Source organism: Nanorana parkeri, unplaced genomic scaffold (assembly GCF_000935625.1).
Source record: "Nanorana parkeri isolate BGI_ZX_2015 unplaced genomic scaffold, ASM93562v1 scaffold903, whole genome shotgun sequence".
NCBI classification, from domain to species: Eukaryota; Metazoa; Chordata; class Amphibia; order Anura; family Dicroglossidae; genus Nanorana; species Nanorana parkeri.
In genome coordinates, this window is record NW_017307171.1 from 551,619 (window position 1) to 579,172 (window position 27,554).

Genomic DNA, 27,554 nt, shown 5'->3' on the forward strand with positions numbered 1-27,554 from the left:
CTCCCCCCCCCTATGCTCAGGCTTGTCCATACAGGGCTATATGCCCCAGCGGGCCTCTTGACAGCCAGAACATACTTTTTCCAGTCATGGCAAAGTATGCAAAATCTCTAGGAACCCCAGTCCACCAAAATCAGTGCCAAACCCTTAGGGGGAGCGCTACGCTGACGTGCATACTCACATAAGTGATGTCCAAACTTGAAACTTACTTTAAAAACCGAGCAGGAGGAATGGCGTGAGAATTTTACATATTAAAACATCTAAACACAAACCTTTTACTGTTCATTAGATAATTCTACCAGAAAAAGACATGGGCCGTGTGCATGTAGCCCTATAGTTAATGTTTGTAGGTTGGTGAGGTGTCTTGTAAGTATAAAATATCGATTTAAATGGGAGATATGATCATCAAATGGGAGTTTAAAGTGCCTCTCCTTTTTTTTTGGCATATATCTATTGCTAGCAAGCGGTAGATATATGCCCCATGATTTAAAAAAGGCAAATCCATAATTACTTACCTGTTCCAGCACCGTCGGCTCCCAGCTGAAGAACTCCCAGCTCCTGAACGGTTGTGAAGGAGGAAGTGTGCAGGCGCATTGCGCATTGGATAACACCAGAGGGGAGAGGAGGTAAGAGACAATGAAAGTGAATGGACGCAGCCGGGAGCGTACACGCCGGACAGACTCCGTGGGACACAGAAAAACAGATGTCTGCTCTGCATCAGAGATTGGCACCAGCGCTGGAGGGACTGTTGGAAACGAGTGGAAGAAAGAAGGTGTTCGGATCACATAAGGTAAGTCCTTACAGCAGCATGGGGGGGGGGGAAACAAACATATAGCCTTTTAATGTCACTTTCAGTATTCTTAGTGAAAATGAACAACTAAAGTAGGCCAATGGCTGTGTAAGTGTACAATGCGCTGTTCATATACATGTACTAAAACTATAATTCATGTCTGAATAGGTATACTGTTCTCTCACAAATAAATGTCTGTTCATTTTAGACTCGCCATGCACTGCAAAGATTGTAAGAGCTGCAAAACCTGTGTCTAAAAAGGTACGGCAATTTCTGTTGTGTATACTTATTCATTCTTGTGTGTTTTGTTTAAGCCTGCAGTTTGAATGGAAAAAAATATAAACATGTATAGTTTGATCCCTTGCAGATTTTGTAAGTTTCCCCACTGACATAGAAATGAAAAGTTTTTATCATAGGTGTATTTGAAATGATAAAGACAGAATATTAACCAAAAATCCAGAAAAAAAACACGATACAAATGTTATAAATTGAGTTGCAGTTCAGTGAGTAAAATAAGTATTTGATCCCCTACCAACCAACAATAATTCTGGCTCCCGCAGACTGTTTATGTGGTACACAAATTAGTCTTGTCAATTTTAAGAAAGTGCTCCTAACGACAAATCGTTATGTATATAAAAGACACCTGTCCACAGAATCTTTCTTCCATTCAAACCACCACCATGGGCAGGACCAAAGAGCTGTCAAAGGACGTTAGGGACAAGATTGTAGCAATTGCATTTCCGGTTAATTACTTTCAGAAATATGTCTCCTGGTTCTCAGAAAATAGTTGAGCTTGAGAACTTGGGATCCACTGCATCTTCAGACATACTTGATGCAAGGATGCTACTAAACAAGAGCAACATGATCTATAAATCATAGAAGAGCACCCTAAAATTGAATGCATTTAGGATAGCAAGGTTTAAATTCAAGTTTATACTCCATTTCTCTTGTTTGGGTTGTCTTCAGTGAACTGTAATGCTTCAGACCAAGAATTCTCCAAGTCTACTTGATGGTTTTTATGCGCCAACATAATATATAATGCTTTATATGCATACAGTTATTACAGTAGTGAACGGTAGTTTAATTAAAGTGAACTCTGATGTTTTTTGTCTTTGTTTTATTTTTCTCTAGGCTAGTGACTTCAGTGACATCACTAACTGGCCAACACCGAGTGAAACTGCCAACCATGTGGTGTGTATCTCTAGGCCATACTAAAGCACTGGTAGATGGGGTTCTTTATTCCTGTGGTGTAGGCTTGCCCTCCGATACAAATATTTTGGACTGATGTGATAGCTAGCTGAATGTGATTAGTGGCTTGTCGTTGTCAATGGACCCGAGACTTACACCCTTGGGATTGACGGATTTACTTCATGCTGCTTCGCATCAAAAAAGTTGTATCTTATGCTCTATATAATGCTAGGCGAGCTATACTATTGAGATGGGAATTAAGTTTTGCCCCAACAATTGCTATGTGGAAGGCTGACCTAAATAAGGCTCTTACGTTGTGTAAACTTGCCTACATGGGTCGTAACTGCCCTGCTAAATTTGATGAAATTTGGGCGCCCTGGGTCTAGTGTTTGCCTATTTATTTTTATCGCATGCATGCATTTAAAAGCACCTTGCAAAGGCAAAGTGACTTGTCAATGGAATACAAGTGCGGTCATGTCACTGCACTTGTAGTCTATTAATCCTTCCTCCCCTCCATGTTACTGAATGTCTATACCGAGGTAAGGGCAGGAATGGGAGGGAGGAGTCGGGGCAGAGGTGAACCTCGAGAGTGGCACTTTTTTAGGGGTTCGGTAAGTAAAAATATGAGGTCTTTCATTGCTCTCTTGTTTTGTTTTTTTTTAAGTTTCGGCCTCCCTTGCTGTCATCCTAATGATGACTACACTATTTAGTGAGCCACTTACCTGGAACAAGCATGTTGGACTAGAGTTCATATCTTAGACTTCACTGGCTGTATAATGTATATGTGCTCCAGTACAATAGTGCGAGCAGAAAAAAAATGCTGTCTGGAGACGGCAACCCACCAATGCTGCAGTGCCGTCCGTCCGTTTTTTTACAACGGGCGGACGGCAAGTGGTTAAGGGATCTCCTAAAGGTAGTCAGAGTAAGAGATAGACTGACAAGTTGACAAGAGTTCCACAGAATGGGGGAGACACTAGAAGTCCTGGAGCCAAGCATGGGAGGAGTTGACAAGGGAGCTAGAGGGCAGGAGGTCTTGGGAGGAGCGTAGGAATTGCTGACTACAGCATCCTAAGTTATGTATTATAATTGGATTATACTGTTATATGTGGTCCGGTAACTACGGCAATGCTCCAGTGTCAACCTAATATAAAGTGGTTAACATGTTCCTAATGCTTTTTGTTGTACTCGTTGTGTTACAGTGCCAACCAAACCTTCTAAATCCCCCCAACAAAAACTCCCTTTCTAAAAAGGAGACAAAAGGTGACCATAACCCTGAAAGCAAAGAGAATTGCGAGGTTGTCAGGCCTGGCCAAAGCGAGGATGCCACCACAGCGCCTGCAAAGAAAAAGAGTATGTATCACTGTCACATTTCAGGTAATGGGGAAAGTTCAATGTGTTATCTCATTTAGGTCTGTCCTGCCAAAACTGATAAATATTCACTGCAGCAGCTACAGCCAATGTAAGCTCGTCTTCCTCTCCTAACTGTGTTTGAGTTCACATCATAGGGTACAACACATGGACTGATATAACTCCTGCAGTGGCAGCCAGAAAGCTATTTGCTGATAAAGTGGTTTGCTTGATAAACCTGGCTGATTCATCTCTGCTTGATTATTAACATATCGGCAAGGTATTTTTCTACCTTTTTGTATAAAGACAGAAGAGAAGCTGCCTTGATCTGACTGGAATGTGAACTGAATTGCAGAATATTTCCAAATCAGTTATGTTGTCCTAGACTGTTCACTTCTCCTGTCTTCTCCAAACTCTTCACCCTTTTGGGAATAGCCCTATTAGTGTTTTTTACTCTTTGAAATAGCACAGTCATAACTTTTTTTTTTAACCTGGCAAAACCAATTCCCTGCAAAGAAAAGACTGTAAATACTTACCTTTCCTGCACTGCCAAACATTGCACTGTTCAAGAGAAATGGTTCTCCAAAGTCTATTGGGAAACCAACACTCTCCAGAATCCTCCCGGTGCTTATTGGTGTCTCCTTCTGACCTCCAAGTCACTTTTGTATCCTGTAGTTATATAAAGTTCGGCAGTAGGAAGCACTGAGCACTACAGGGGATACTGGAGATCAGTACACTTGTAAGGGTTAATTTCCCACCAGACTTTGTCGGACCATTTCTCTTGAACAGAGCAGTGTTCATGGTGTGGGCAGAGGGAAAGGTAATTGTTTAGAGTGTTCTTTTGCACTATGTTTGTTTTGCAGTTTTAAAGGATAAGTGCACTTTAAAACAAAGTGCTCTTATCCTTTTAGCCCCCCCAACATCACCCCTAACCTAATTCTTAGTTAACCAAATTGTGATGGGCATGGTTCCACTATTGTTTGTTTGCATCCAACGTCTCAATGCTCTCTCTGCTGGCCACACTTGCACATTACGGCCCCATAGACTTTAATGGGTCCCGTCTGCCAGCCAGGAGATGGACATGAGAAGGAGACTTAAGGAGCTGGATGTCCACAAATAGCAGAGCAGCTCCCCACAAATCTTGGAAAGTATAGATCTGCAGAGGGCGAGGGCAGGATTATTCAGGTGAGGGGAAGGGGCCACAAAGAATAAATGCGCTTTGTCCTAAAGTGCACTTATTCTTTACAATTCATGACGGGGTTGCTTTAAAGATACTTGCTTCCATTAAATAAGGAAAAAGCCAATGTACCATATTTAGATAGTGTTATTATTGCCAGGTTAAACTAAAGATGGCATCTGTCATATTAAACGGTTTCATCTCAGAAGTATATCCACCTGGGATAAAGGAGATGTTTAGTAAAGCTGACTTGTCTGTTTTTTGTAGTTGTTAAACAAAAATGGGTCCCTTTACACTTGGAGGATAAGAAGCCCAATACACCCGAAACTGTCTCTCAGACAGATACTTCATCTGAAACAAATACTATTAAAAACGTCAGACGAGGGCACCACATGCATGGTAAGTGCCTACTTGTACATGATTTATAAGCATATTGTCATTATTTCCTTTCACTAGGACTTAGAAGTGCTGGAAATATTGTGGTACAAGGTAGGTAGGATGATTGGGTAAATATTGCTGCTTCAGGTGATCAGATGATTACAGTGGCCCAGCAATATGTCCATCGCTTGAGGTCTGCATATCTAAAAGTGGGCAGAGTATACTGCAAAATAAAGCACACTTGAAGAATGAAATTACAATTGAATGTTTCTCTGTTGCCATAATTTTAAACACAAAAGCTCCCCATAATAATACTTATCTGCTCCAGTGGTTGGCGACTACTAACTTCACTCTGTGGAAGAGCTACAACCACTGAAGAATTCTGGCTCCACCACACTTTAAGTGTGGCAGATATCTGGTTGCGCACTGTGCTCTGCGGTTCCATCCTCTGGCCACTACATCAGCAATGGAGCGGTCAAGGGCAACAATCACTTTTTCAGTTGCACATGTATAGTATATATTGGGGCGCACATCTAGAAATTATATTTGATGTGTGGTGTATTTTTTTTTTTATCTTATTAATTTTAAACACTGAAAAAGCTCAACTTCAGCCAAAACATTTTTGTTGTTTGGATAGCCTGGGGAAGGGTTAATATCTCTCAACTGCCTATTGTTATTGATGCCCCTATTGTTATTGATGGTAAAGGGGAAATCCCTTCAGTTGGAACACAGGCTTTAATAAAAAACACATTTGTAGTAGAGTAATGAAAAATATTGTCTGGTTCCCTAGGTGGGCGATTTACCCTCCTGTCTAGGTGACGGGTGTCTGAGATCTCATCAAGGGTGGCACAGAAAGTATTTAAAGTCCAACAGATGTTCTACATTTTCCCCCACTCCAAAACATGAAAAAAAGATTTGGCTGAAATTAGGCTTTAAGTAAAATAGATCTATTCAAATATACAACTACATTAAAACTTTTATCCCAGTAAAGTTTTAGAATATAATAGGGATGCACCGATACCAAGTACCGTACTCAGTACAAGTACAGATACTTTTCCAGCTCCAAGACTAGACCAGAGAAAAATTCAAAAGTTAGGAGGCCGCTGTCATTTGTAAGGAGCACACGGAGCTCCTGGGATTTGTACATCTCTATTTTAATGTATGAATTTTTTTTTTAAATATATAAGGGATGCACAGATATCATTTTTTTACAAGTACGGATAAATTTCTGTTTGTCATGTGACTGTTTTTCTAAAACAATTCAGACTAATGATCGCAGGACAGTGGTGGAGCACCACAGCCAGGTCATAGCTGCAAACTTGGTAGTTCGCATGAAAATGCCAAGTATCTGCACTGGTACTCAAAGTATCGGTGCATCCCTAAATATAATAAGAGAGTCTACCAAGGTACAAAGGAATTTGATATGAAAGAAACTGGAGTATACAAATTGGAGACATTTTGTTTCTTATAACAGCCATTAACCTGGAACTAGAGTGCAGTCAGGGAGCTGAAGAATGACATCTCTCACCAGAGTTTAACATACTGTACATCCGGGTACGGCTGACCAAGTCAGATATTAATAACATCGACAACATTTCATTCATATATCATATATCATATATCATATCATATCATATATCAAACATGAAGAATGAGGTTGTTTGCTCGCATACCTTATAAATGGGAGATTACATGCGTGGTTTTCTTTTAATAGGATGGCAGCGCGATAGAAAGAGTGATCTAGATGAGGTCTCGAGCACAAGAAGTGACTATAGCGGTATCCGGGAAAACTCGAGAGGACGAGGAAGAGGAAGCCGGGGAAGAGGCAGAGGAAGAGGGCACTCTTATTGTAAGTAATGAACACTGTGCATGAAACACAATTTGTTTTTATTCCCTGCGCTTTTTAAAGTTGAAATACTTTAGACAACTTCTGAATATATAATTTGCATGGATTTATTCCTCCTCCTGTCCTTAAATCCTTTAACTATATCCATCTAAACAGAGCAACTATATGATAATTGGAATCATTTTATTTTAGTTGTGGTGTTTGTTTTTTTTTAAATGGAAAGTGGGAACTTTAAGTATAAATAGGCATTACAACACCGATAGAGCCTGGAAATGTGAAAAGAAGCCTAAAGCTCTATCTGCTGACTCAAAAGCAGTATGCAGCATTAATAGGCAATATTTCTCTGACTAAAAATGTTATTCTAAATTTAAAAAAAAAAAAAAAATCGCTATGCCTCCCCTTTTTAAAGGGGTTCTAAACCCTCTGTTTTTTTTTTTTGCCTATATCTACTGCTAGCAAGCTTTTTAAAAAAAAACCCGCTGTAACAGCGGTTTAAACTTACCTTGTTTTCGCTGCACGCTCCCCCCCCGAGAATCAGAAACTGCTCGGGCGGCAGCAAAGCATCTTGGGGCGGGCACATGCGCAGTTCGAATTCCCGGCCGGGAGACGAGGAGAGACACAAGGTAAGTCTATGGACGCGTGCACCGGCATGCAGACACCGTGGGACAGGAAGTGCCAGCAAGGACAGAGGAGTCGGCGCTGGATCGGAGAGCCGCCGCACCGCTGGAGGGACAGATGAAAAGGACAGGAAAGAAGAGGAAGATTGGATTAAGATACATCATTTAAGGTAAGTGCTTACATTAACATTGGGGGGAGGGCAAAAAAAAATTATGCTTTTATTGTCACTTTAAATTGGATATCCCATTCACAAATGATTTTGTCTGGAAAAGGCTTCATGAACCTCAGAATCTGGACTGTTAGATCCTCATTTTCCCCAATCATCTTCCAGGACAGCCATCGAGATATAGACTCCTCCTTCCATCCCAAGTCAGTTTTTTTGTGTTTCCGCCGGCTACACGATATCAACAAGTGTACAAAATTATATAGCAACTACTAACATAAAGTTAAAAGAGCAAGTGTAAATGGTTTGTCATAAATGAATCGGGAAAGGAAATCAAGTAGGATGCTTGGTTTAGTCCTAGCAATACAATGGCATTACTATCGCTGTCTTAAACATATTTGTCTTTGAAAGGTAAGGTCTGAAGAATCCCACTATTCTTCTATTTCAAATGTTCTCCTTCTGTGGATTTCAACTGTCTTTTCAGAACCAGCATTTCCGGTTCTGAATGGTGTAGGCCAATTTTGAATGGTAATGTCCCACAGCATACGGTAGTAAGTTATATTTACATGGTATATTATCAGTATAAGTTTCTATCAACCTGCAAATTTGCTGACATAGACTGCTGCATTGCATTAAATGCACACTGGTACTCCCCAATCCATGCTATGCCTCATGTTTGCAAAATCTTTGTGCATTCCTCGTGGGAGTAAAACTAAAAATTGCAGTTGCATGTTTAAAGTCTGTAAATGGGCTGATCTAAATAACTATCCTTGTAGCTGGACAAAGGTCTGGTAAATGAGCCTGTATAGGCTTGTTCACATGAGCTTCCATTTGATAGAAGTGCAGTGTGTATAGCGAGCTTTTGTAAAGCTTTCGGCAAGCTTCAAACAGCTTTATTGAGGCCTTTAGAGAAGAACTCCAAGCATTTAAAAAATGTACCCTTGCAGTGGGGCTACCCCGCACAGCAAGGGTTAAGTGCTTGTTTTGTCTAGGGAGAAAAATAAAGCAAATATACTCGCCTGATCCTGCTGCAGTCGATATTGACTTCTCTCCCCCACTTCCCCAGCTGTGGAATTTCCTGCATTAGACGTGATGACGTTAATGGTCCTCAGGGAAGAAGAGGCTGTGGGAACTGGTCTAGCAGTTCAACAGACCAAGGATCAATTGAGTATATCTGCTTTATTCGAGCCCCCTAGACAAAAACAAGCACTTAACCCTTTCTAGTGCTGGGGGAAGCCCCACTGCAAGGGTACTGTTTTTAAAATTCCCTTTTTAAAGAAGACTTCACTTCCAGTATAGGGATGTTAATAGGAGTGCTAACTGTCACTGTAACCATGCTGCTAGCAGGCTTTCAACCAGCGCTGAATCCTGCCAGCAGCCTTTTTTTTTTTTTTTAAAGTAACAGTCAGCACTAGCAATTAGTATCTGGGCTTGACCTTACCAAACTGGAACTGCATGGTGCTTTCAAGACTTCAACAAAGCGGTTTGAAGCTTGTCAAAAGCTTATGGTATACATTGCTCTTAGGGCTCATTCGCACCAACTGCAGTGACTGGCATTTTTCTGCACTGGATCAACTCCTATCACTGCAAGGGCGCACCGAAAACAATTGGTTTCTATGTGTCCTATTCATGCTGCAATGCTGGTGTAATGTGCAGTGCAGAAAAATGCGGATATGCTGCTAGTTTCTGCAGCGCAGTGGGTGGCAGCAAAGGTCACCGCAGCTTACCACAGCACTGCGGAGCGGCGACCTGAAGCAAGTGAACACTTTGTTCACTGCTAATAAAGCTCTAAACAAAAATGTAAACCGTGCCTTGCCTGGTAACCATGCCAGTACACACCTCCTGCCATTCAGTGGACGCCAATCGTACACTAAACTGTTCAGTTGAGTGGTTCAGATTGACTGACTGCAAACGACAATTCAAATGGTTTACTGATGTTATATTTTATCTTAATATTTATTTAGTTAAGAACGTATGTATTCCAATATAGTAATTTTACCCTGTGTGGATTGTTTGACATCAAGCTGAAATTTCCCTTTTATTAGAGTAGATATGAACAAGGAGAATTGCAGAGACTTGTGAACAATCTTCATGTTGATTTATTCTCTAACAGTTCAGCATGGTGTCCGTAAGGCAAATGGGCCCTTCCAGTCGGAGTTGGCTAATAACCGCACAAGTATGATGTATTTCTATGATTATGGAACTGGCGTGCAGATCTATCCCTTGGAAGAAAAGCTGCTGAAGGAATACCTGAAACGTCAGATGTAAGTGTGTTTTTGTGGGCTATTGATGCGTTATAGCCTAATTTCAGTGATTTGTAAAACGCATGCATAATACTAATGCCCGTATTCTTCTCACCGGTCTCTTGCAGTGAATATTATTTTAGTTTTGAAAATTTGGAAAGGGATTTTTATCTAAGAAGAAAAATGGATGCACACGGTTTTTTGCCTCTCTCCTTGATAGCAGACTTTCGCCGGGTGCAATCTCTGACCACCGATATCAGTCTGATTTGTGAGGTAATGCCTGCCGTGTCCAAACTGGATGAATTCTGCACTCATGGGGAAAAAAAGCTTCATAGTATCTGCTTCAATGATATTAGCAGTGGAATTCTTAGTTGTGTAAATCTCCCATAGCTAATGCCATAAAGTGTAAGTAAAATTGCAGCTGGGGCTCTGTGATGTCGTTATAGTCGTCAAAATTAATCAACAATTATGTTTATTTTAATGTATACCTTGTATTTAAAATAAAAATATGTACTATTTAAATCGTATCTTTTATAAAAAAATATATATAATTATACATTAATATAAATGTTAGGGATGCACCGATATATTGGCAGAAAATGGCACTTTTGCCATAATGCCGAAAGTGCCATTTTTCTGGCCGATACAGCAGTGTGTTCTCTCCTCCCCGCTGGGCGCTGCTCTGTGTCCCAGGGGGGAGGAGAGAAACTGTGACAGGTGGCCGTGCGCTGTGGGAGGAGAGCGCTGTGAGCGGTCGGCGTCTCTCCTCCCTCACTGTTCAGCCTCTTGTGACAGCGCGTCAGGAAGGAGACAAGTGCAAACACTCACTGGTCAGTGATCGCTGACTGTTTTGTAAATAATTGTGGACGTAGTATGTTAACTATATCCTCCATTATGAATGAATGGGAAGTGGTCTACATCACCTTCTGTTCATTCATGATTGTGGTTATAGTAAACATAGTCTGTCCTCATGTTATGAATGAACAGGAACACTCAGTATGGAGGATTCCTGTTTATTGATAACAGGGGATGAAGAATAAGAGATTGAGGACTCTGTGTCCTCAAATCTCTCTTTCTTTTTTAAACGGGAAATATTTCCCCAAAGCCCCTAAATATAAAGTAAAAACTAAAAATATGTAATAAAAATTAAAAAGTTTTTATAAATAATAAAATATTATTTAAAAAAAAAGTTAAACTAAAAAACATTTTCGGTTTTGGCCTGACATTTTTTTTACATTTTGGTTTTGTTTCGGTTTTGAAATTTTCATTTTAGTGCACCTCTAATGTATATATTAGCGTCTTTGCCAATGGGTTTGGCAGACAGAGATCACAGCAGAAGCTCTTTCCTTTCTGGATATCTCATCTTGGGTATGTTAGTTCAGTTTTGGTCACCAGTCCTCGGGAAGGATGTCCTTGAACTAGAGAAAGTTCAGAGAAGGGCAACAAAATAAATAAACTAAGAACTCTGAAGATGACCTGAGGCTACTACAAGAAGCTGAGGTGTTTTTTTTTTTTTTTTTTACTGTCGGAGCAGGAAAATTGTGGGATTCCCTTTCACAGTATTTCCAACTAAAATAATTGATAACTTCAAAAAGCACAGACAGGAGAATATCAGATGAGATATCAATTTAAAGGAGAATTATGAGGCGAGTGATTTTCACTTAGCCTCATAATCTGAGCCGACCTGTGTCAATGAAACTGTCGCACGTCGGCTCAATAGATTGGGAAGTGAGCAAAAACATACCTTCACTCGCTCACTTTTCGATCTATCCCTGCAGAGAGCCGTGACTGTCAGTCGCGGCTCCCTGCAGGGATTCCCTTCCTCCCTGCTCCGATCCTCCCAGCGCTGACTGAACGGACAGGGGAGGGGGCGGGTACAGCTGGCTCTGCCTCTAGATAGGCAGAGCCAGCTGTCACTCACGCAGCTGGGCGGATCCAGACAGAATTGTCGGGATCCGTTCCGGCTGCGGCGTCTCAGTATACCGCGAGCTGTAGCTCGCGGTATACTGAGCTTAGGGTGACGGGAGGACGCTAGTTTGTGTCCTCCCGTTACCCTTAGGAGAACTATGGGGAAAAGCCCTGACCCCCATAGTTCTCCTTTTTAATATTACAGACTATATGGGGATATGGAAGTTGTTAGTTGTGTGTGTGTGTGTGTGTGTGTGTGTGTGTATACACGCACGTACATTGAACTGGATGGACCTGTGTCTTCGACCTTAACAACTATGTAACTATGTAATATCTCAAACTCTAATTAAAATCTTTTATATCCATGGAGGGTCAATGAGTCTGTTGCGTGTGCAATATGACATGTTTGCAGAGCTTAATGGCCAAAGCTCCTACATATATTTGTGTCTCATCTACCTATATTTTTAGTCTTTGAAGGACAGTGCAGAGGTAGAACTGGTGGACCAGAAAATAAGGAAAAAGGTGGATCCAGAAAAATGGCCTATTCCATCTACTCCAACTCAAGAAGTGAAACGAACCGACTTCACCCGGCTCATCGACTGTCCTGAGTTTGTACCTGGAAAGCAGCAGACATACCACACAGGTACTCTTCTTACCCCCACTTTCTGCAGTCATTTGTACATGTTCATATTTACTAGTGTAAGCATTACATAAAGATGCACACAATGTCAAATATCTTGAAGAAAAAAAACGTTGTTACGCTTGCTCTAATTGCCTGATCCTACTGAGTCCTCTGAGTCTCTATACCTTTTATATCGAATGGTATTAAAGGCACCAGCCCTAAACCTTCCTTAGGTCAAATATTCAGTCTGTGAAAATCTGGGATTCTTTGCTAGTAAGACTGTATTCCCAACCTGAATAAACAAACTCCCTTTTGGAGAAACGCCAGAATTCCACTCAATCCCCCACCCCAATTATCCATCTAGGTCATATTATGGAAGTTGAGAAAGTAAAAAAATCTTTGAACAACTGATTCCCAACGATATGCTATTTCAATACTTTTAAATCTGACATGCAGCCCATAAACAACTCTAACTTCCAGGGTGGATTACCAGGCAACCCTGCTTTCTGATATTCTTATGACTCCCCAATACCAACCGAACTAATATCCAGGATATATCAACACTTGCTCACCCTGCTATCACGGGTGGCAGCATGTCACAGTAAAATATCACAGAAAGTTGATGTGAGCTCACTCCAGGAGGATGTATGGAAGAAAGCTTGCTCTGCTCGCAGATATCTCACTTAAAAGCTCTGACAATCTCCCTTAATTATATATCATTCATAGGGCTTACTTTACCCCTGGCCACCTGCCTACATTTTACATCCAACCCATTCTATCCTGAATGTCAACAGATCCTTGGTACTCCTTTTTTTTTTTTTTTTTTCACCTGCAATGTGCATGCTTGAAAATTCAGGGCTACTGGCAACAAATCATAGAATTTCTGCATTATAAAATGCGCTCCTCAGCGGAATTAGATACCAAGATTTACTTGGAATTGGTAATCATCTTACCTCTAGATCAGTATTTCAGAACCTTCCTATATAATACTCTTTATGCACCTGCAGAAAGTAGAGACCAAACCTTGGATGCAGTCTTTGCCTCCAACATTTACACATTAAATAAAAACTGATGGTCAGTAGGCAGTGGCACAGAATCCCTTTATTAGATTTGGAGAGAGGACCCAGAAACGACAATAGGAGGGCTGGATATCAAAGATGCACATATCGGGTAGCAAGTAAAAACTTTTGACCAGATTGTTGTGATATTGGGGCGGTCCCATCACACATGGAGATGGCAAGCAACCGCAGTTAGGCATCTCTAGTAGTGGTCAGTCAAGGCAGGGTAGATGCGGGTGAGTTCCTGAAGAGTTCGGTGCCATGAAGAAACAAGTTTATCATTCTTTTCCTGCATGTAAGGAGCGGTGGGTAATTTTATGTGTGAGAATGTGACACTTTCTCCAGTCATCCTCTTGTATTCTGCATTTAAATAAGACCCTTCCCCTCTCTCTTCCTTTAGGATCTGCTCCTAATTCTCCTAGGAAAGGAAGTCCTCTCTTTCCAGAAAGAAGTTCAGAGCACAGCAACCTGCAGACAATGGCAAAAGGTTTATCTGCAAGTCTACCAGATCTGGATTTTGAACCATGGATTGAAGTAAAGAGAAGACACAAAGTCTCTCCCACAAAGCCAAAGGTATACAGATCATTTGTATGGTTATTTCCAGTTTGCTGGGTATTTACTTGGAGCTGAACTGCAATATGATTTTCTGCATTGAAATGTGTCTGCTTTCACAGGAAGTAGAGAGCTGTCCAGTCCCTCCAAAACAACAAGCCACTGTAGAAGTAGAGCAAGAAGAGCTGGACTTTATGTTTGATGAGGAGATAGAACACCTAGAGGGACGCAAAAACAACTTCACAGACTGGTCTGATGAAGACTCCGATTACGAGATTGATGATCAAGACTTGAATAAAATCCTTATCGTTACCCAGACCCCACCTTACCTTAAGAAACATCCAAGTGGAGACCGTACAGGAAATCACACCTCACGAGCTAAAATTACATCCGACCTAGCCAAAGCCATTAATGATGGGCTGTACTATTATGAGCAGGACCTATGGACAGCAGAAAGTAATATAGATCACCTAGCATTGAAGGTATTTTTCATTTGCTTTATTAGCTGTGATTTATAACCTTTAACCTTGAAGGTATTTTTTACTTGGTTTGTTAGGAGCATTTCAAAACCATAACCTTACAAAGCCACACATTTCCCTCCAGTAAAATCAAACACTGCATTCTTTACACGGGTTTCATGTAATTTTTGCATGCAAATTTGATTATAGACATCACATTTTTACAAGTGCATATTGGATACATGAAGCAAAAATAAAACGTAAATGGCAATGAGGGAAGTAATCTGTGTACTCGTCACTGGCCTTGTGTTCCTTTTATGTGGATTCACTGTAAGGAATGGTGCTAAGCACTTCTGGGTCTAATCATCAGGCACATCCTTACCAAAATTTCCATGAATTCCTTCAGCCTGTATCCCACTTGTTCTATCTTCCAGCTAGTATTTTTGTTTTGTCAGAGTTGAGTAATATACTGTGTAGTAGGGTTGCACAGATACCAAGTACAGTACTCGGTACGAGTACATGTACCGATACTTTTGAGCTCCAAGACTACACTACACTATAGAAAAATTCACAAATTAGGAGGCTGCTGTCATTTATAAGGAGCACACGGCGCTCCTGGGATTTCTACATCTCTGTTTTAATGTATATAATTTTGTTTTTATAAATCTAAATAAAGGGATGCACAGATACCAGTCTTGCGAGTACTGGTACTTGCCGAGTACTTACAAGTACTGATAAATTTTTGTTGTCATGTGACAGTTTTTCTAAAACAATACAGACTAATGATTTCAGGACAGTGGTGGAGTGCCAGAGCTAGGCCCCAGCTGCAACCGCTGCAACCCTGGTAGTTCTCATGAAAATGCCAAGTATCTGTGCATCCCTACTGTGTAGACTCTTCTTTCTGCTTCTTTAACAAAAATGCTCAGTTAAAAACAGACGCTTCATTTTTGTCTGATTACCCCAAAATATGTTTGATCTACATCACATGATGACTGAGGGACAATCCAAAAAAGACTACACAAAGTTCAACTGTAGATCTGCATCTACTAAATCAGCCCTATTTGCAGCCATTGCATTATTGGTTTGACAAAAGTGCTAGAAGTAGTTTAGTCTCGAAGGGTTGTTGACATGGTTTATATACTTACTGTAGTTTTTTTTTTTTCTGCACCCTGAAATTCAGCAAGAAATAGAAAACTTCCGGAAATTGAATCTCATCAGTAAAGAAGAGTTTGACAGTCTTGCACCAGAACTGCCAGTTCAATCAGATACCGAACAGTCCCCACCTAATATTCCCACTTTTCCTCAAGGTAACATATGATAGAACTTTAAGCTGATTGGATTTGTTCTGTAAACCTCAAAACCGAATCTTGATTGTCCTTCTCTACCCACAGGTATTCCAGAATCGCCGGTATCCGTACCTGCTAGAACTCCCAAAACTCCCCGTACTCCACGCCTGCAGGATCCCACCAAGATGCCACGCTTTTACGCGGTGGTAAAGGAAGCCAAATCTATTGATAACCAGGTAATGTTCAAAATAATTATTAGATTACACATGTCTAAGTGGGAGGTTCTGACTGTGTAGTTTGAGTAGAGAGGTATAGGTGACTGCGATATGCATGCACTGCTCCTACTTAATAACCAGAAATTAGGAGCTGCAGTGGGGAGCGTGCAGAAAAAACTAGGATAACTAATTTAAGACTCCATTGCTCTGAAAATGGAGAATTTGACTTAACTTTAAAGCCCATGAACAACCCCTGTGCTGTATTATGAAACATCCAGCTTCTATTGAGCTAAACACCACCCTGTGCAAGTATGTCACCAAAGATGAAATGTATGGGCTGCCATATTCCATGCCACTGGCTGCCTGTATTTTGACTCCAGCCCCCATGCAGACTTCTGGGAGCAGCACTTAGACCAAGTACAAAAGCAGGGGATGATAATGATTCTGAGATGTTTGAATGCAAAGCAAGAACTGTTGCCATTATTGGAATACAAATAACCCTGTCCTTCTGAGATCACTCTAAAGTAAGAACACAGTGAAAAATCTTGTATTCTGAAAACTGTATGCTGGGTTCTTATAAGAGATGCTTTTTATTAATATATTTTAAATCTTCCCCCTGCATTGTTAAAGTTTGTACCACCTCCTGTCACTGTCGATTTGACTGGATGACATAGTATGCATATAAATGTACTAAAAAAATATAAATAAAAGTATGTGAGAAAAAGGACTTCATATACTGGAAACTATCATTGCATGTATAAACATCACACTGTCATCAGAATGCAATGTATTACCAAGTTTGTCATAAAGGTGGAATAGCACTTGAAATAATGAGCTCTCTCCTGCTGTGTTGTAGACGCCAAGAAAGAAAAAAACCCGACACAGTTCAAATCCACCTGTGGAAAGTCATGTTGGGTGGGTAATGGATGTCAGGGAGCACAGATCGCGGACTTCATCAGTAAGGTAAAATGTTATGAGAATGTCTAACCTTTTGTCCACAAGCAATGTTTTTTTTTTCCAAGCCATTGGCCTTATTTATCTGTGTTTTGCAGCCCAAAACCATAAACAGTCTCTTACTCATTTACCCATATTGCATTATCCCGAATAAAATACATATTTCTGTGGTCAACAAGACTAGGTCATTTTGTTGGACACGTAAATGGAGTCATACCTTACCAAGCACTGCTTGGCCCTATGCAGAAGATCTCAGTTAGTAGACGAGGTAAATGGGGATCCCGTATTGCTGCGTTTGTACCCTGAGATCTGAAGAACTTGCATCCACATCTCCGTACTTGACCATGTGTGCATTAAGACCCCCTTTACTGACTTACAGTTCAGAATAAGTCTTTTTATACATATATTTTTGCAACAAATGTGAATTATGGAGATCGAGAGTTTTTACTTTTTAGCTTTTACTTGATGCCTGCTTGTTTTAGGGCTCATTCACACAGGAATCAGCCGGCACATACAGCTCCGTGCTGCGTGCACGGCCGTATCGGGCAGCTCCCGGGAAGAACAGGTGCTGCGTGTGATTTAGTACGCAACCCGTGTCCTTCTCTATGGGTCTACGTGGCTGTACGCCGCCCTACGCTCACCCGCCCTGCACGTCCGTGTGGGTGGGCGTGCTCGTATGCTGACAGGATGGATCGAGCCAGGAAACGCGCACCTGCACTTGAGGAGAGTGTAGGGGGGCATATGGCCGCGTAGTCCCATAGAGAAAGACAGGGGCTGCGTACTAATCACACTCAGCACCTGTCCTCCCCGGGAGCTGCCCGATATGGCCATGCACAGAGCTGACGTGCCAGCCGTTTCTAGTGTAAACGAGGGCTAAGTTCAGCAACTAGGAAAGTAAGGAAGCCAAAGACAGACGGGCATTTATAGGAGGTGGTTGTCAATGGCAGCCTTTTATATTTTTCCCATTGCAGGTTTCCTTCCATCTGTTACTGTATAAACACTTGCAGTACAGTGCAGATGTGTACATATGAGAACTTGTATTGCATACCAGGGACTTACTTTGTATGGCTTCTTGTTTGCAGCAGTTCTAATGCTTCTCCTTCAGAAGGCACCCCACTTGTAGGAAGCTATGGGTGCACTCCTCATTCTCTACCCAAGTTTCAACACCCTTCTCATGAGCTCTTAAAGGAAAATGGATTTACACAGCAAGTGTACCACAAATATCGGCGACGGTGCTTAAATGGTAAGTGCTCATTTTAATAGCTTTGTTTGAATCAATATTTTCAGTTCAGTTTTATACTCCAGTTTTCACAGGTCTGCTCCATGTGTCTTTCAGCGTAGACTTCCTTCCCCTAGGGATGCTGACGATCACTGGTTTATTTAGGTGACCGTTAAGTATCCCTAAACCCATATAATAAAAAAACCAAAAAACCCTTACACCCTGTTTTGTAGTCTTCTGTTTCCATTTTAATGGCAACATTGCAAAGCAAATCACCAACAATACATTTTTATTCTACTCTGAGCCAGCTTCCTTTTGAGCCACTATACAAAGCCCTGCTGTATGTGGGATAAATACACCAGCCCATTGATAAAATGCCTGCCCACAATGCCAACAGGCTTCAGCGTGAATGAACCAACATGAATGATTGATATTAGGGATGCATGTGCACTTGGATCTCTAATGTGAATGATGGGATGTGTAGTTAGCATAGAGCAGTGCACATGACTGCAGTGTATATGTGCACTGCTTGCACTTCATGAAAGCCTCTGGTTTAAAACCTTGTGCAGGATTGAGATTATTTAGTGACACTTTAAAAACAGTAGGTCCCTTGTGTTTCTATAGCACAAGTGTGACCCCCCTTATTATGTGCCTGGAAATAGCTGAGGAACTTAATAGTGGAAGTTATTTGTGCTAACCATATGTAGGAAGCATGAGAAGCATTATGAGAGTATTTTACTTATCACATAGCTTGCACTACTAAAGCTAAATGAGTTATTAAATGAGTGCCCTCTCTATTTTATGTACCGTAGGAATTTTTCGGGACTTCACAGGTGTATTGTGGTATTTCCGAATTCTATATTTTAGTGCGTCTTGTGTGTGCTACCATGCATTGCCGTATTGGAAGCTGCATTTGCAGTGCTTTTACCCCCTCTAGTGGTCAGGAGAGTTATTGCCCTTAAATAAAATGTAAGGCTTTCTACAATGTAATACTGTAAACGTAACAGACCTGAAAACATACAGTGAGAACATTTATTGCACATTTTAAGTTTTAATGTGCTAGAAACTTATAACATTTGCTCTGTAAAATGTACACCGAGTGAAGTGTCATTGGTAGAGCCCCCTCTTCATTTAGCAAAGTATATGCAACGTGTTTTTGTGATCCATGCGCCTAGAATCCTGGGCAGCCAACTGAGACAGATTGGCACAGGTCTGTGATACATTTAGCAGTCAAGATTTCACGGCAAATAGACGCACAGTTAAGTGGTCCGAGCTACGTTTTTTTTTTTTCCTGTCAGAGGAATTTCTGACTGACTTCTTCATAGTAAACCTGTCTCCTTCTGTTTAGCACCACCTCGCTTTGTGACGGAATGAATAAATGTGTCACTTTGTGTTTGTATAACATTTTTGTTCTTTTTTAGAGCGAAAAAGATTGGGAGTCGGTCAGTCCCCAGAGATGAACACACTGTTCCGCTTCTGGTCCTTTTTCCTCAGAGATCACTTTAACAAGAAAATGTATGAGGAGTTTAGGCAGATCTCCATCGACGATGCCAAAGAAAACTACAGGTAACTGAAATGAATCATTTGACTTGTATTCCTCTGAGAAATGAAACACTATCAGCCAAATCTTCCTTCTAGGGAATTTAATAAAAATATGTCTGAGACAAGTTTGATCTCAACCTGCGCTGTCACCCACAGTAGCCAATCAGCTTTTATGCCTTTTTTATTATTTTTTTCATGCAGCTTAAAAATTAGAATGTACAAGCTGATTGGCTGCACTCCAATTGAAACAAAGCAGATAGAAAGTTTGTTCTAGACACTTTTTATTAAGGTGTTTTCACCTGAATCTTGTTTGTTTTCCTGTGACGTGGACTGCAGTTATATAGTGCTGCTGTAAGATACTGTGAAGATAAAATGAGTAGATCCAGTATAGAAAGACAGTTCCCTGGCTGATCCTGTACATTACTTGTACAGCACATACTGTAAGTAACACAGGGTAATGCACATTTTTTAGATTCTCACACACAAGTCAACAATGGGGCTCTGACAGCAGCAGATTGATGAGCCTGATAGTGTGTTGGCAGTTAGAGTGAATTGATAGGGACGTGCAGATTGCACCCAGCCTGCTTTCATGCTACATTCTCCCTACAGAGGCCCGTGCCAGGGAAAGCATGTGCCTTACCCACCGCTGCACTGCTTGACCTATATTTAAAAATGGGGGAAAAAAACGGATTGAGTTCTTTGCATAGTTGAGAGACTACAGCGCAGTGCAGTGTGTGTGAGAGACCAAGTCCTTTGTGATTAGTCAGTGATACTAACATAGTGTATGGAGTACAAGCGGTATGTGGCAAGTAAATTAAATGTATAATGTAATCATCTTTGTTGGTAAAAGATGGTCTGTTAACAATTCATTTTGGCCAGACTGGTACCACATCCACGTAGCCATAAATGGCCCTAAAGCCAATCCTCGGACTATAGTGGCAGCAAATACTACAAATTCACAAAATCAATATTTTAGTCAAGATGCATAGAATAAGTACCCCAGCCTAATGCATACCTTCCAGCTATTATTTCTTTACCCTTTATTTTTTATCATGCAGGTATGGCCTGGAGTGCTTGTTTAGGTTCTACAGCTATGGGCTGGAAAGGAAGTTTAGGCCAGACCTATTTAAGGATTTTCAAGAAGAAACTCTGAAAGATTATGAAACCGGTAATAAACTCTAGTTGTAAGCTGGTAAACCGTTCAGTCTAGTCCTGTCAGGTTCTAAACCTTGATTTTTGTCATCTTCAGGTCAGCTGTACGGACTGGAGAAATTCTGGGCCTTTCTTAAATATTCCCAATCCAAAAGCCTGTCTGTAGATCCCACTCTGAAGAACCATCTGAGCAAGTTCAAGAGACTGGAAGACTTCAGAGTTGATGTAAGTCATTAAAGTATTTGTGAGCAAGCCTAAAGCACATAGTGATGTAGTAAAACAATTTTTATGCCATAATCTCATTTGTTTTGTTTACATTTTTTTGTCCTTTTCTTTTGTAAAGTTTTAGTTTTACAGTGTTCTTTATGGTCCTTCATCCTCATGGTGGGGGCTTGTCACTTTAAGAAAGCAAGCAAATACTTCCTTTAATTGCACACAAGCAACCGACCGAAAAAAATCAAGGACATATATCTTCTTTTTTTTTTTTGTGCCAGCGGCTTGATGCCCACTGAAAAATTGTCGGTTTCTTGGTGCAAATTATAAAAATTTGTTAGCAAAGAAATTATTTAGTTGCTAACTAAATGGCTAGATTCTGCGGTCGGCAGCAGAATGGAAACAACCGGGAGCAGTAGCCAGCCTGCTGTTGGCTATTTTAAATTGCAATAGCCAATAGCAGGCTGGCTTTTGTACCTGTCCACTGAGCAGAGGGGCGTTCCTGAGCGATAACTTTCTCTCTCGGGTCCGCTCCTCTACTCAGTGGACGGGGTTTCAATAGCCAGCCTGCTATTGCAATTTGAAATAGCCAATAGCAGTCTGGCTCTCACTCCCAGCTACTTACATTCACCTGTCGGGTGCGGAAGCTCGGAAGGTGAATCCATTATCTGACATCCCCAGGGGTGCTGGATAACTGGGAGTTTAGTGTACTTGTAATGTTCATTGTTGCCTCCATTCATATAGAACGAATGTACATGCAGTTTCACAGGAAGTTTCAGTTTCTGAAAATTAAAAAATACACCCCTACGTGTGACCTTTTCATTTGACCACAAATAGTGGTAATCTTAACACTTTACCACCACCGACATTTGAGTGATAAAGAAAGGCACTATGTGTACTCAGGCGCTGGGCCTCCGTCACAGTTGTGACCTCTGTTCCAACCCCACTGATTGAGGATGTCCATTCAAGCTGCATGGGGTACTGCTATTTTATAACCGCCATTGAATTTTGTTCTTCCTGTTGACTGCATATTCCCTTGCGCCCACAGCCTCCAATTGCAGAAGAGTCAGGACGGCGCAGACCATCTTATTCAGGACAAGATGACACCACCCGCCGTAGGCACCGTTCCGGCTCCTCCAAGGCCAGTTATACCACTAAACAATCAGCTGCCAGCCACTCTCAGGGCTCCTCGGATACTTCTCTCCACCACCCAGGACAGTAATGTCATCTCCAATAATCATGGTTACTTAAGAAATTGGACTTTGGGTTTTATGGCCAAACCAGCAGATTGGTGTGCAGTATTAGAAGCAGCTGGTGGAGCTTTGATCATTGCATGGTTTATATAGACGCTCTGATGTTTTAAAGGGATTTTGATGTATCGGTTTCTGGGAGAGAGAAGGTAGCATTATTTTAGAAAGGTACATGGTAGTGTTCATAATGTGCATTCCTAATCAATATGCAAGCGATGGGATGCCTTATCTTCAACTAGTGCTCAAAAGCCATTTTTAAAGTAGCCATAATAGTGCTTTGGTCTCCTGGGCTAGTTAAGAACATATCTGCAGAGTTAAAAAAAAATGCACAAAAATATCCAAAAAGCTTTGATGCATAGCAGCGATAGATCCATTTTAGGCCGCAATTGTAGGCGATTCGGGGTTTGCTCGGGACTAACGGGATTTCTAGGAATCTTTGTCACAGAGCACCATGACTTTTTTTTCCCGTCTGTTTGACATCAGAAATACAATGTAAAGAAAATCTCATTTTTCAGTCCACATTGTTACTTATCAGTTCAGTCATTTTATCTTGTGATTTATATTTTGTAAACTTTCCGAGTTCTTATTACATTTTTAAAGTACGTGATGTTCCTACAGGAACTGTTATTGTTTAGTATAAGGGGGGGGGGGCTTTTACGTTTTAGTTCTTGACCGCAAATTTCAGGAGACATACTGTATATATCATTTGTTTTTCCCTTAAGGAAAACCATGTCTTCTAATCTGAGAGAACATTTCAGCAGACAGATTTCTGATGTTTGTTTTAACCTGTCAAAGCATTTTAAGCATGTTTCTTTGGTACAGTTCTTGGTGCTAATAAACGTTGAATTATTTTGGTATAAGAAATCTTACATTCATTCTTCAATTCTAGATTTTGCCAAAGGAGTTGGCTACAACAGATCCCCTGTAATTGACGGCTTGAAGTTCAATAAGGTTAAGGGGCTAGATACTGAGCATAGTTGATATTTGTGGTTGCAGCGCTGAAGAATCGCCGTCATTTGCTGCTCATCGCTGAGTATTAGACGCAGTTTCCTAATTGGTGGTAGTAAATTACAGGTCATTGAGATGAATTTAACATGGTGTATGCTGAACCGTTTGAGGTGCTACAGAATTCCCCATGTATATAAAATTGCTTGAACCATTGTGGGGTCTGTCTTGTAGGCAGTAGTGACCATCACTATAGTTCTTTACAGTGCTATGAGACCCGTACTAATTACAGGGGTCTGTGCTTACGTGGTGTATGCCACTCTTGGGTAGTGTGTGGGTCTTTTTAGTTTTTTTGTTTGTTTTTTTTAATCGGATGTTGCGGCCTGTTTACCCTGCGACCATTGCAGCCCTTGCTTTACAGATATATCTACCGCTGTTTTCCAGATATCTGCTCAACCATCTCAAAGTGCCTGATTCCTAAATTATATTCCCTTGTAAGACCTTTATCACATGGGCTTCTGTGTGTATACGAGCGTGAGTGTGTGCAGCAAGCATCTGAAATGCTTTCTGCAAGTTTTTGTAAAGTATTCCGCAAGCTTTGAAGCACCTTGTGGAAACCTTTTAAATACTTCAACTCCAGTTTGGGAATATTAAACACGGTTCTTAATGAAAGTGTGAATTGTCACTTTAAATAAGCTGCAAGTGGGATTCAGTAAGCTTCAACACTACCCACTGAAGCCTGATAGTTGCTTGTTTAAAGTGACAGTCAACGCTCCTATTAAGAGGCCACAGAATTTGCCGTGTAGGGTCTTCTGAAAGCAACACAAGTGACATTGTAGGGGCCCGGTCATGGGTCACTAAGGCATTGACTGTTGTGCTGTGAGATGGGCACATGTCTGTACTTCCCCCTACCCTGGAAGTCCCAATGTTACTAGAGGTTGAGCAGCAGTGCTAGCAGGGGGGGTTTTTTCAGAGCAGGTTTAATCACACGCTTTATGGCCCCTTTTTTTATTTTATATTTTGCTTAACGATACAGATTTACTTTACGGGGCAGCTTGCATGTTGGTATTTTAAGTATCATTTTAATTTCTTTGGAAAATACAGGCACAAAGGATAGAGTTGTAGTAAAAAAAAAAGTGAGAGAAATAATAGGTTTACCTGCACGTATCCATTCATACAGCTTGCGGGAGCCTCTGTGTGTGCGAGATGATCCTTGCCACGCTCTCTTCACTCAACTGCTGCCTTTTCTCAGTGTCATTTGCCCTGCCCGTAGAATTCAACCTCCTAATGACTTCTATGGCCCCAGTGATTTCTTCACTCCTCCCCATTTCATTGCCATGCTTTCTTGGTAGGCAAGGTGGACTTCTGAGGTCCTAGTGATTTCTTCACTCCTCCCCATTTCATTGCCATGCTTTCTTGGTAGGCAAGGTGGACTTCTGAGGTCCTAGTGATTTCTTCACTCCTCCCCATTTCATTGCCATGCTTTCTTGGTAGGCAAGGTGGACTTCTGAGGTCCTAGTGATTTCTTCACCCCTCCGCATTTCATTGCCATGCTTTCTAGGTAGGCAAGGTGGACTTCTGAGGTCCTAGTGATTTTCTTCACCCCTCCGCATTTCATTGCCATGCTTTCTGGGTAGCAAGGTGGGCTTCTGAGGTCTTAGTGATTTTCTTCACCCCTCCAGATTTCATTGTCATGCTTTCTTGGTAGGAAAGGTGGACTTCTGAGGTCCTAGTGATTTTCTTCACCCCTCCGCATTTCATTGCCATGCTTTCTAGGTAGGCAAGGTGGACTTCTGAAGTCCTAGTGATTTCTTCACCCCTCTGCATTTCATTATCATGCTTTCTGGGTAGGCAAGGTGGTGGCATCGATATATATTGTTGCGTCTGTAGTGGTTCCTTTGGTTAACACTGAGGGCTTCAAGCGTTTTTTAAAGCAAACCAGTCACACACAAAAAGAAATCACACGGAGTGTGTTCGGCACCTGCTGGTCCCGTACTTCCTCTAAGCACCTATCCAATCCCCACCACCGCCAATTAATAACACCACCTAGTATTTTAGCTGCATTCATTTCTTTGATGATATAGTACTGTGTTTTGGGAAGGCAGGGGCATTTCATATATTCATCTAGAACCTAAAGTGTTAGGATTTTGCCTGACTAGGATTGGAATGGCGGAGAATGAAAAGCTAAGTTTTATGTGCCAGAAAGGGCACAAAGCGTGAGGTGGGGATTTAATTTTTTTGAGGTTTGCTTTTTGTCCTGTGTAAATACTGTATACAGCAGTTGACATTAACTGGGTTTAAATGTGTTTTGAGTTGACATTTTCCTACCCTTCTGACATTTAAACACGGCCAACAATTTGCATCAACATTTGACAGCAAACTGCCGGAAGAGGGCACGCAGGACATCTTTAAATATGAAGTGGTGCATACGAGTCTTAACGTTTTGTAGACTGGCAGAAAATAGGAACGTAGCTGTGTAATTTTGTAGCTGAAAGAAGTTCGCTGACCCTTTTAGCCTGTGACCCGATGACAACCACAAAAAACGAGCACCGTTACTAGTTTATCTGACTTGAGGTCTGTGAAACATACAGCTTCTGTAATCCAAATGCCAGCCAGCTTAATTTCTCACAGCAAGTTGCTTATAAGGATTTTGGGTAGTCTCTGTGCAAATTTTGGTGAATAATTAGGTCTATGTTCATGTATGGAGGGAAACTAAATAAACACCTTAGCAGATATCTTCCTAAAAGTTTCCATTTACGTTGTAGTTCTTGCCTTCTCACACAAATGATGCAAGTATAATTTATTTCTATTTACCCTGTATGTAAAGTATCCTACAAAATTGGGGTGTTTTTTGCTTTGCAACAATTCATGTAGACGTGTGAAATTGTGGCATTTTGTATTTTATAAAAATAAAAAAATATATTTTTATGTACCATGTTTTCTGTGTGCTTTCCTTTCGCTCAGGACAAACCCTTCTGTGATATTCGAGATGCATGCCAGCCTTGGTGGGAAGCCAGCAAGATCCATGCATGTTGCATGCGATGTTTGGATTGGCATGATGCCCAACAAATGCAGCCGTGTGTACTGTGGCATTCAGCTTGGTATCCACTTTCCTTCTTCCACCTGTGTAGGGCTGTCACCTTTCATAGAAAATAACACCAGCCAACATGGCTTGTTGTGGAACTTATTTGGTCAATGCATTGTACAATTGTAAAAGACAAGTTTGTTTTCAGCTGATGCCAAATGTTATTATTTACCCCACTACTCTTCCCCCGATCAACTCTGTTGTGATTGAGTGGTATCAAATCTTGGTGAATTATTAATAATAGGGTGGTGTCTGAATTATACTTAGATTTAATAGACAATGCCTCCAGCCGATTACGGCAAATAATAAATAACTTAACAACCAGTATGAATTCAGTTCAGACACTTGATAATACACCCCAGACCACTTCCCTGAGTTCTTTGAGCTTATGTTGATTTCTTACCACAATATATAAATATCTCCCAATTAAACTAATAAATCAAAATAATTTATTAATATACGAGTATAGTCATATATTTCTGTACAAAACATAAATTACTGGTGATTACAATTCAAATACCCAATCAAAGAAATAAATGGAAATAAATTATCAGAAAAATAAAAATACCTGGACACCTTTTTAAGATTGTTTCTTATTCTCCGTGGCCATAGGAAAGAAAGAAACGTCTCTCAAAAGTAAATATTCCCTTGTGATCCTAACGATTTCTGAAGATAATAGGTTTACTAGTATAATAGGGACAGCAAGCAAATCAGGCTAGTATACCTACAATGGCAACGAGTTACATACAAATCTATACCCAATTTAACCATACACAATACAATCTCAGGAATAAAATAGAGAAAAATATTAAAAATTATCACAAGAATTCACCCTGCACACGGTTAATTAGAATTGTAAAACAAACTAATAATGAAATCGCTATAATTTTGGAATAAAGAAAGTTAATTCTTCATATATGATCAATATCTCACCAATCCTTCAAAAGAAAATGTTCAGAGTCTTATTGGATGAGATGATGGCTTGTTTTAGGCAGCAAGGGTTAATGAGTGACAGTCCTTATGTTACATCCAGGAAGTTTTCTTCAGACTCTTCCTTCTCTCTCCGTCCTCCCTCTTTTGGAAGTCTCTCATGGTATTTTATATGGTTGGGAAGCATTGTTCGTATTGACGACTCCCCAGCCACTATTTGCTTTCTTCCTATTGATCGGTTCAGAAATGGTAGTTGATATGATTTTACTCATATCGTTTGCGTTCAGTTGAGTAAGACTTGGATGTGTTTGAGAACTTACTCAACCTCAGACAATAATCATAGGTGATATCAATCTTGAAACAATCGGGCGAATTAGCTGTCTTGGAGTTTTTATGTTTCTTGGTTAATTTTTCATAT

At 40.8% G+C, this 27,554-nt stretch overlaps 1 protein-coding gene across 1 annotated transcript in view; it reads left to right on the forward strand.

Annotated features, from left to right (window-relative positions):
- The window catches only part of LARP1B (La ribonucleoprotein domain family member 1B), a 30,439-nt gene extending 7,964 nt beyond the window's left edge, over positions 1-22,475 (forward strand). The window contains 17 exon segments of the mRNA XM_018565953.1: positions 996-1,048; positions 1,919-1,978; positions 3,175-3,325; positions 4,767-4,898; positions 6,592-6,726; positions 9,618-9,768; positions 9,876-10,020; positions 12,124-12,298; positions 13,736-13,908; positions 14,010-14,369; positions 15,526-15,867; positions 16,703-16,809; positions 17,883-18,043; positions 19,441-19,585; positions 20,620-20,729; positions 20,811-20,938; positions 21,975-22,475. Of these exon segments, the coding sequence (XP_018421455.1) occupies positions 996-1,048; positions 1,919-1,978; positions 3,175-3,325; positions 4,767-4,898; positions 6,592-6,726; positions 9,618-9,768; positions 9,876-10,020; positions 12,124-12,298; positions 13,736-13,908; positions 14,010-14,369; positions 15,526-15,867; positions 16,703-16,809; positions 17,883-18,043; positions 19,441-19,585; positions 20,620-20,729; positions 20,811-20,938; positions 21,975-22,148 (2,702 nt within the window). The 3' untranslated portion in view covers positions 22,149-22,475.
- The last annotated feature ends 5,079 nt before the right edge of the window (positions 22,476-27,554 follow it).